A 9,224-nucleotide genomic window follows, 5' to 3' on the forward strand; every position below is an offset into this window, starting at 1 on the left:
GATCTCCTTGCAGTCCAGGGGACTCTCAAGAGTCTTCTCCAACACCACAGTTCAAAAGCATCAATTCTTCAGCGCTCAGCTTTCTTCACAGTCCAACTCTCACATCCATACATGACCACTGGAAAAACCATAGCCTTGACTAGACGGACCTTTGTTGGCAAAGTAATGTCTCTGCTCCAACTTAGTGCCACTCAAAGGAGGGCCACCCACTTGCCGCACCCTGCCCGGCCCTGGCGGGGGCCGCATACCTACAGCGCCTCGCTGGCGCCGACCTGATGCGGTTTAGCGAGCCGCTGCGCACGCCCTCGCCTGCTCACAGCCTCCAGGCGCCAGGGGGCGTACTCCCCTCAAGGGCCCACTCCAGCAGCCCCGCCCCCGGGTCCGGTTGGATTTGAATCTCCGGCGGGCTGCGTCCGGAAGTGGCAACCCCTAAGTCTGGCATGGAGAGCCCGGCCCCCGGTGCCCGGTGCCCGGTGCAAGAGCAGCGTGCCCGTTGGGAGCGGAAACGCGCCTTCACTGCCCGGGAGCTGCTGGAGACCGAGCGGCGCTACCAGGAACAGCTGGGGCTGGTGGCCACGGTGCGAACCCCACAGTCTCCCGTAGGGAGGCGGGGACCCCAGGGAGTGGGAGGGTGCCTACTAGGTCGGTGACCTAGTGGCGCCTTGGCACCAGCCTCCTCTTTCTGCGGACCACATACCGGTATTCTCTCCTTCCGCAGTACTTCGTGGCAATTTTGAGAGCCAAAGGTACCCTGCGACCACCAGAGCGCCAGGCCCTCTTTGGGCCCTGGGAACTCATTTACGGCGCCAGCCAGTGAGTAGAAGGGAAGTGGGGAGAGAGGAGGAGGGAGACCTGGTTTCTGGCAGTGCAGAGAGCTCAGAGTAGGGGAGATCCAGATTCGCATCCAGAATCTGCCAGTTACCTCCCCTGTGGTCTTGACCCAGTGCCTTAATCTGCCCAAGTTCTCCAGCCACTTGCTGTCCAGTCGCTAAATCGTGTGGGAATCTTTGCGACCCCATGGACTACAGCACGCCAGGCTCCCCTTCCTTCACCATTTCCGAGTTTGCTCAGATTCATATCCACTGAGTCTCCTCCCACAAAATGGGGCCGTACTACCTCCAGAGCAGGGTTATGAGAATTAAGAGAGGTGGTGCTTGAGTAGTTCTTGGGCTGCTCTTTTATTGTCCTGACCCACACAGAGAGCTGCTTCCCTACCTCGAAGGAGGGCGCTGGGGACAGGGGTTGGAGGGCTTCTGCAACCACCTGGAGCTCTACACCCAATTTGCTGCCAATGTTGAGAGGTCCCGGACCATCCTGCAGGTAACCTGATAACTTCAAGTCCTTCCCCTTGTCCTTTGTACATTTCCTCTTTATCTGGAGACCCAAACTTCATTCATATTGTTCCTGCATTTATAGAGCCCTGTGGGTACCCAGCCCTATGTTAAGTTTCCAGTAGGGAGACGGGGTTCTCTCAGGAGCATACAGCTTCCTGAGGGCCTGGGATGTGTACACAGAAGAATGCAGTATAAGGAGGTGGCTTCTCTCCCTGCTGCCAACCCTTTCCTCCTCATTCTAGGAGCAACTAAAGAAGAACAAACATTTCCGGAGATTTGTACGACTTCAGGAAGGTCGCCCTGAGTTCGGGGGCCTTCAGCTCCAGGACCTGCTCCCTCTGCCTCTGCAGAGGCTCCAGCAGTGCGTGAACTCACCCTGACTCAGCCAACTTCTCTTAGAATTCTGCATCTGTACGATGGCTGCTCTCAATCTTTGTGGGCTTTCATGGGATCTGTCCCACTGTCTCTCTCCTGGGACAAATTGCTCCTCAAAATTTTCTGCAAGAGTAAATGTGAACTCACTGGAGTATTTGGGCTGTGCAGCCTCAGGCCATAAACATTGGGATTGTTTAACTTAAGCTGAAGTGAGGGGTCTGTGATAAGGCTAGTAAATAAGGTTTCTGAAGATGAAAGGCTTAGAATTTCTGTCCCTGGGAATGAGTTAAGAACTTATAGTCAGTTTTTTGTAGCATCCTCCTTGGGTTGATTAACTTTCACCTTGGATCTGGTCTGCCTCCCTGACTCTTCAGTGTGGGATGGAAGAGGGCCATATGGAGTGAACCCAGGATCTGAGTCCCAGATGGAAGAGGGGGATAAAACAGCCACAGGCAGGTCTTTCCTGGTTCCCCAGCTGAAGTTTGTACAGGGGGTGATCTGTGTCAGGCAGAGGAAATTGTACCCAGCTCTACTTTCCCCTCATAGACTTCTAATTTCAGGTATGAGAATCTCGCTGTTGCTTTGGCTGAAAACACAGGTCCCAACAGCCCTGAACACAAACAGCTCACAAGTATGTTCTTGCTCTTCCACAGCATTTCTTGGAGATTGCTTCTGTTCCCTTTCTGGTTCTGACCTCCAACCATGTATGATATGCCCCAATTTTCCAATGATGTGTATACAATGTTCCTATTGCCCTGCCTCTACTCTTGAAGAAATTAGACTCTGACCCTAGTCCTGTCTGGATTAGCCTGTCTTTCACCACCACCATTCACCCAAAGTCAAAGTTGTGCTGGGAGTGGGGTGTGGAATATCATTCTAGGGGCTGCCCAGCTGATAAGTGAGACTGCCCAGAGAGTCCACACCATTGGTCAGAAACAGAAGAATGAACAGCATCTCCAGCGCATCCAGGCTCTGCTCAGTGGACGGCAAGCAAAGGGGCTTATCTCAGGTAGTCCATGGGTGTGCTTCCCCTCAACCTGCAAACTGCCCTTTTCTCACCCCCATCCTCCCTACTGCCAGCACATACCACCTGCCTCCCATTTTCTCAGCCTCCCTTTCATTTTGTGGGTTGTAGTCCTGAAGCTGTACCAGAATAACGGGTCTCCCACCTCTCAGGTCGCTGGTTCCTACGCCAGGGATGGCTATTGGTGGTGCCTCCCCGAGGGGAGCCTCGGCCCCGAATGTTCTTCCTTTTCTCTGATGCACTTCTCATGGCCAAGCCTCGACCCCCATTGCATCTGCTGCAGAGTGGCACCTTTGCCTGCCGGGCCCTCTACCCCATGGGCGAGTGTCAACTCCACAGGGTCTTTGGCCACTCAGGAGGCCCTTGTGGTGGACTGCTCAGCGTAAGTAACAGGCAAGAGCCCTCGGCAGGGTAGGAAGGGCCCAAAATATACCAAGTGCCTGCGCACCACTCATCTCCTTGGCCTAAGCCCCCCTCATAGGAACTGAGCCACCTGCATTGAGAGCATCCCAGGGCTTAGGGTTCATACCTGGTTCTCACTTCAGCCCTAAATCACTGCCATGGAAATAGCAGGGCCTTTGGCTTAAGGCTGGACCTTTCTGAGCCATGTGCTAAGAGGTGATCTCTCTCTAGCTGTCCTTTCCCCATGAGAAGCTACTGCTTATGTCCACAGACCAGGAGGAGCTGTCACACTGGTACCACAGTCTGACTTTGGCCATCAGGTAAGTTGTTTTCCCTCAGGAAGAGTGCTGTGGTGAGGCCCAGGAGCTGGAGATGGCACTTCTGAGCCTATTTCCTGTCTGGAACCCACCCCCACCCACCAAGCACGCCCCTGTCCAACACCCCAGGTGATTTTGTCAGAATAGAGTGCTCATGCCAGTGCCTGAACTGTTTTCTCTCCACAGCAGCCAGAAGAACTAGCAGAATCTTACAAATTCCAGAGTCCAGGATACTGTGGGGATAGGTCAGAATCAGGGGTACAAAGGAATCTTACTAACAAAACACGGACTCTTCATGGTTTGAGAAGAATCATTTTGTGTTTGCCTGAGACCAAGACACACCATGTCCTTTGACCAGCTCTTAAAGAATCAGGACATCAAGTCCAACTCAGCTGAATCAGCTCCGCCAATACAGAGGAGGGGATTTGGGACTGATAAGTTTGGTGCTGTATCTGTGGACAGCTGTTTATCTATCAAGTTTGCAGCTTTGCAAATGTGGCTGTTTTTATGTTATATATAGTTTCTATAATTTATTTCCCCACCGGATTTTGGTAGTGTTTTCTTTTTTGGAGAAGCCATTTTGTCTCAGCTATGCAATATGAGAAAAGGGATTTTTGTGCCCTTAAGGCTGGCATGACTGTGGCCTCAGGAATACAAATAAAAGAACTGGAGCTCCCTCTATCTTCTTGGCTCCTGCACTGGAAGGCGGCCTCTTTATGTCCTAATAAGGGAAGCTTTTCAAGAAGGCCTGGTTGTTCGTAGGCACCTAGTAAGGGGAGGTGGGTGTGTGTGTCCGTGTGTGTCCAGCTGGAATGGAAAAAGCACACAGGAGCATCCAGTCACAGGAACAGACTCTGTTTTACTAAACCATCCACTGTTTTTCCTTCTTTCCAATGGGGGCTGTGACTGAGGCCCTGTGCTGCAGATTTCCTACATCTTCTCCTTAGCGTGGGCTCCATTTCCCTGGGAGGAGTTAGGTTCCTTGTCCCTGTGTTCCAATTTAGGGGCTCCTCCCAGGCCTGATTGTCACCAGCCTCTTCCTCGTCCTCCTCTATACAGAAGTCCTCAAGAAAGGGTATGCTGGCCTCTGCGAAGGGGGAGATCAGGCATGTTCCAGTTTCAGAGGCTCTGTCTCTACTTCCAGCAGACTCTCACCTCCCAACCCTGTACCTGGTTCTGGAACCTCCACACCCTTGTTCGGTTTGCTGTCTTGTAACAGCTGGTGGATGGTCTGTAGCTTCATGTGCAGAAGCTCCTGCTGGGCTCCAGCCAGGGTAGTCACACTGCAGATATGTCCATTCAGAGGCTGCCCGATCTCCGTCCCCACCTCTTCCACCTACCACAAGCTCTCTCTAGCTACAGGGTCATTGCTCTCCTTACCGCTCAAAAAGCGGGTCCAGCTGGGCCATCAGACTGTTCAGGTGTTGCTCTGTCTGGACAAGCTGTTGTGTCAGCTGCGCCAGGTGTTGCTCTGGGGTATGGGAGAAAAAAGCAACGGTTACTTACTTTCTGCTGTCCCTTAATCCCCCACCAAGCACAGACCTCTGCAAAACCCACCTGACTGCAATGAATCCTTCTTGTCTGCCTCCTCTTGGAGAACAGCAGCCTCATCTTTCCCCTGCTGTGGAAAAAGGCAACAGGGATATTGCAGCAACAAGGACCTCAATAATCTCAGTCTCCAAAGCCAGATAAAGGCCAAGGATAATTCCAAATAGACAAAACTAGTGGGTTTGTTTTTTTTTTAATCTCAGAGAATCACAGTCATATCTATTCCAGCTCCTCATTCAGGACAGGAAGCAATGTCAGTACACCCCATGAGTGGTTGCTGTTCAATCTACTAAAACACCTCCAGGGAGAAGCTCTATTGTTTGATAAAGCTCTGGTTTAGTTTATACACAAAGCCAGACACAGTCCATCGCTATCTTCTTTTCATGGTGCTGAGCAGAGCCTTCCAAAATCATCTTTTCAACATGACAGCCCCTCAGGTATTTGAAGGCAACGGTCGTACTCCCTGTCTTCTCTGATTTAATAGCACCAATGTTTTTCAGTCAGTGCTCATTTGACATGGTTTTCTCTGGGTGCTTTACTCTGGTTTAAGAGATGGCATTACCGACTCAATGGACATAAGTTTGAGCAAACTCTGGGAGATGGTGAAGGACCGGGAAGCCTGACACGCTGCAACCCATGAAGTCGCAGAGTCAGACACAACTTAGTGACTGAACCACAACAATGCTCTTAGAACAGTGCCCTCAAGAAAATTAAGTTTCTTTCAGGCTATACTTGGGTCCAAGAATAGAATTTATCAATCCTTGTTAAATTTCACCATTAAATTCAGCCCCTCATCCTAGCCTGTTAAGTCTACTATGGATCATGATTAGCTAGACCTCCTAGTTTAACGTCATCTCCAAATTGGCTCAGTCCTCTATTTCCCAACGTAAGTGATAGGGCCAGGGCTGAAGAAAAAGCCCTGGGAGGTACTACTTTCCATTTCAACAGTTTTAATTCAACAAAATGTACTGTCAGTTCACATTTCAGGGCCTCCTTCCCGAGGATAACTTGAGACTGCTTAGTTCCTTGAACTCTAAAAACTCTGGCTACAGTAATCAACTGCTTGTGCCAAGCTTGGGAACTCACTAGGAACCGCACTTACTATAGTATGGCCATTTGCTGGGTTCAAATCTTAGGGCCACCAGTTACTATCTCTGAGTGACCTTGAGCAACTGACAACCTCTTCACTGGGTTGTTGGAAGGACTAAATGTAATGGTTACTATTTAAAATTAACCAATGGCCCTTCACATCCATTACCTCGCGGGATGCTTTAACTAACCCCATCATGTTGGAAAGTCAGGGAACTCCTGTCTTCATTTTACAAAATGACGGGAAAACGTGCCTTGTTCTTGGTACCATGGCGCCCTCATCGAGATTCAGGGCCGGGGCATCCCCACCCCTGGTCGTCCCGCACCTGCAAACACTTGTACAGCACAAAAGCCACGGCGGCCGCGGTGTACAGCGCCCCCAAGGGCAGCGCCCCGGACCGAGCCCGCTCGCGCTGGTTCTTGGACGGCGGCGACTGCCGCCGGGGTTCCGCGGCCGCAGGGCCGACCTGGCCGGCGTCGCCTGAGGAGGAGGGCAGAGGCGGGTCAGTACAGCTGGGGCTTGGGGCCTGGGGGCAGTCCCAGCCTCCCTCCAGCAGCCCTCGCTGGTACCTGGGTGTGCCCAGCGGTCGGGGCTGCGGCGGTCTCCGAGCACCTCGGGCAGCGCAGACACAAGTAGCAGCCCCAGCGTACCCGCAAGCGACACCACGCTCGCCATAGCAGGCCAACACGGGAGACCGCGGGAGACGCCGGCGTTGTCGGACGCACCGGTGCACGCGCACGCAGGCGCGTCCCCCAGCCCCAGCTATTCCCACCCCGGGCCTTCCAGGGAGGTCACGCCCACCTAGCGTGTGGGCGGGGCCAGGCCTTATTTGCATAGGACTGAGGGCTTAGCTTAGTTCATTTGTGAAACTAGTTCATTTCTTATCTCTATATAGGTGTTCTGTTAGCCAGAATGCCTCCAGAAGACTACATTCTTAGAAGGTTATACAGGGAAGTGGTTTTTAATATGCCACACCACCAATTTCCTCACCCTAACTATAAAATAAATGTCCTCCTCGAGCTATAAAGGGCTTGAATTCCCCGGTAGAAGGTAAGTTCGTGCTGAAGGCCTGTTTCCTAGGCTACATACGGAGGACTAGTTCCTTGTTTGCGCCTAGGGGAAAGTCCCCGGACCGTGGGCAGAGAGTGCCACGTGCCCGTGCACGTAGACTTCCCCGGCTTCTCACGACTAAACCCGCCAAGAAGCGATCCTACCCTGGGGGTGGGGAAGCCGAGCGGCGTGTTGCGGGGTGTCATCCGTCAGCTTCTAATAGTTACGCAGGCAGTGCGCCTCCATGCGCACCAACCTCACGGGGCTCATTCTCAGCACGTCTCATTTTAACTTGAGCGACTATATAGCCAGACTGTCTATTAGCTGTCTCCGGGACGTTTCGAAGTCACTCTGTTTCTGCACAGCTAACATCCATATACAACTTTCAGATCTCACTTTCCTCCTGTATGTGCGTGTTCCCTTCATAAGTGGAAGTGAAAGTCGTTCAGTCGTGTCCGACTCTTTGCGACCCCATGGACTATATACAGAACCCTTAACTTCTGGCTTATTCATTAGTGCAGCTATTGTACTTTCTTCAAACCACTATTGCATGTCAGTTATATTTCAATAAACCATTTAAATTACTTAAAATTAACTAATAAACTAAAATTAATTACAAAAATAAAACACAACTAGATTGTAAGTTTCATGAGAGCAGGGGCCATATCTCTTTTTCTTTACCATGTTTATTCCAATAGCCTAGCACAGCACCTGACACTAGCAGGCATCAGGTGAATCCTTGTTGAATGAAATTAATGTGTTCAAGACGACCCAAAAGGTAAATATAATTAAAGTTTTTTTTTTAAGAATAAGGAAACTAAGGTTCAGGAAGGTTAAGTTTGTAATCAGGTAAGAGGCTGGCAGAGATTTCAACCCTTTTTTGTTTGCATAAGATCTGCCACTCATCACCACCTATCGTCTCTCCTGCTCCTTCTCCAGTCAGAGTTGAGTAATCCTTCTCCTTTCCACACTTTTAATTGTCTAGGATACATAGGGCCCTATTCCTAATTAGACCAAGAACTCTTTGAGGGAAGAAACCATTTCCCACTCACATTTGTATCTCCAGAGCTTGACATATAAGCAAGCAATCGGTATGTATGTATTAAACAAATGAGGTATAGCTGTGCTAAATAAATGAATGAAATACAGGTATATCTTTTTGTCCTTCCAGAAAGGGAGTGGGCAGGGCAGAGAGAGACCGTCACTCAGGACAGTTGTCCTGTCTAGTGGAATACCCAGAGGCAACCTGGCTTGGCAGTCTAAACCCTGACACTAAGCCAGTTGACATAATCAATGTAAACAAGTGATTCAGGCCAGTTGTAATATGATAAATGGCCCCCAGCTGATTGTTGCCTTTAGGGAATTCGGGCCCACTATTGCCCTTCTGATTTTTTTCCAATAGATCAATGAATCGGGATTTCAAAAAACTGGAACTCCAGTTTTTAAAGGTTGACATCGAATCAGTGGCATAGGAGTGAGAGTCGCCTCAGTCATGTCCAGCTTTTTGCGACCCCATGGACTGTAGCCTGCCAGGCTCCTCTGTCCATGGAATTCTCCAGGCAAGAATATTGGAAGGTGTTGCCATTTCCTTCTTCAAATAAACAGTAAATGAAACAAATAACAGGGCCCAGAAAATAATAATAATAAGGGCCAGAAATTCAGACAGTGAATTATCTCTTTTATTGGAGTTTGTAGATATATATCATGACAATATAAAAAGAGTTAAAATTGAATTTACATTACGGAACAAGAAAGGGTAATGAATTTCTTGGCTACATTATTGTGTTTTTTGAGAAAGGGGTAAAAAATTTGTACCTACATAGTAACCTAGCTGAGTAATGAATAATTTCTTTTTCTAAAGTTAACTTCTGAAAATTTGTCAAAAATAATTTTGGCATATTCATATTCAATAGAGAATATAGCTACATTTGTCAATTTCCACCCATGGTTGATTAAAGAATACCTTTTATTAATTTTCATTTCAAAAAAGTTTCTTTCATATGAAGCAACAGACATACAAATGGGAAAAGAAAGTCTTAAACAAAGGGATGTTTGGCAGAGATTCATAAAAGTTCCATTTCACA

At 49.4% G+C, this 9,224-nt stretch overlaps 2 protein-coding genes across 3 annotated transcripts; one reads left to right on the forward strand and one right to left on the reverse strand.

Annotated features, from left to right (window-relative positions):
• Positions 1-355: 355 nt before the first annotated feature.
• Positions 356-4,096, forward strand: ARHGEF39 (Rho guanine nucleotide exchange factor 39). The gene is made up of 9 exons (XM_005900768.2): positions 356-578; positions 719-813; positions 1,200-1,320; positions 1,577-1,695; positions 2,270-2,340; positions 2,590-2,718; positions 2,886-3,115; positions 3,367-3,455; positions 3,639-4,096. Exons 1-9 carry the CDS (start codon positions 441-443, stop codon positions 3,652-3,654), a joined length of 1,008 nt encoding a protein of 335 aa, XP_005900830.1. The 5' UTR covers positions 356-440; the 3' UTR covers positions 3,655-4,096.
• Positions 4,097-4,274: 178 nt separating this feature from the next.
• CCDC107 (coiled-coil domain containing 107) lies at positions 4,275-6,833 on the reverse strand. Of its 2 annotated transcripts, none has more exons than XM_070375687.1 (6): positions 6,660-6,833; positions 6,416-6,570; positions 5,010-5,070; positions 4,833-4,923; positions 4,623-4,735; positions 4,275-4,539 (listed from the first exon to the last, which is right to left on the reverse strand). In XM_070375687.1, exons 1-6 carry the CDS (start codon positions 6,763-6,765, stop codon positions 4,292-4,294), a joined length of 774 nt encoding a protein of 257 aa, XP_070231788.1. In that variant the 5' UTR covers positions 6,766-6,833; the 3' UTR covers positions 4,275-4,291. The 2 variants fall into 2 exon arrangements, with proteins under 2 accessions (XP_070231788.1, XP_005900829.1); XM_005900767.2 differs by having other exon boundaries at positions 4,277-4,539; positions 5,010-5,073; positions 6,660-6,832.
• Between the last annotated feature and the right edge of the window lie 2,391 nt (positions 6,834-9,224).

Source organism: Bos mutus, chromosome 8, assembly GCF_027580195.1.
Source record: "Bos mutus isolate GX-2022 chromosome 8, NWIPB_WYAK_1.1, whole genome shotgun sequence".
Classification (NCBI taxonomy): Eukaryota; Metazoa; Chordata; class Mammalia; order Artiodactyla; family Bovidae; genus Bos; species Bos mutus.

What these genes read in the sequence shown, in the direction of transcription:
- ARHGEF39 (XM_005900768.2), top strand. Translation starts at nt 441, where the DNA reads ATGGAGAGCCCGGCCCCCGGTGCCCGGTGCCCGGTGCAAGAGCAGCGT. An exon ending in AGCTGGGGCTGGTGGCCACG is followed by an intron (nt 579 to 718) that starts GTGCGAACCCCA and finishes CTCCTTCCGCAG; the next exon opens with TACTTCGTGGCAATTTTGAG. An exon ending in CTCATTTACGGCGCCAGCCA is followed by an intron (nt 814 to 1,199) that starts GTGAGTAGAAGG and finishes TGACCCACACAG; the next exon opens with AGAGCTGCTTCCCTACCTCG.
- CCDC107 (XM_005900767.2), bottom strand. Translation starts at nt 6,765, where the DNA reads ATGGCGAGCGTGGTGTCGCTTGCGGGTACGCTGGGGCTGCTACTTGTG. An exon ending in CGACCGCTGGGCACACCCAG is followed by an intron (nt 6,571 to 6,659) that starts GTACCAGCGAGG and finishes CCTCCTCCTCAG; the next exon opens with GCGACGCCGGCCAGGTCGGC. An exon ending in TGTGGAGGTTCCAGAACCAG is followed by an intron (nt 4,540 to 4,622) that starts GTACAGGGTTGG and finishes CCCCCTTCGCAG; the next exon opens with AGGCCAGCATACCCTTTCTT.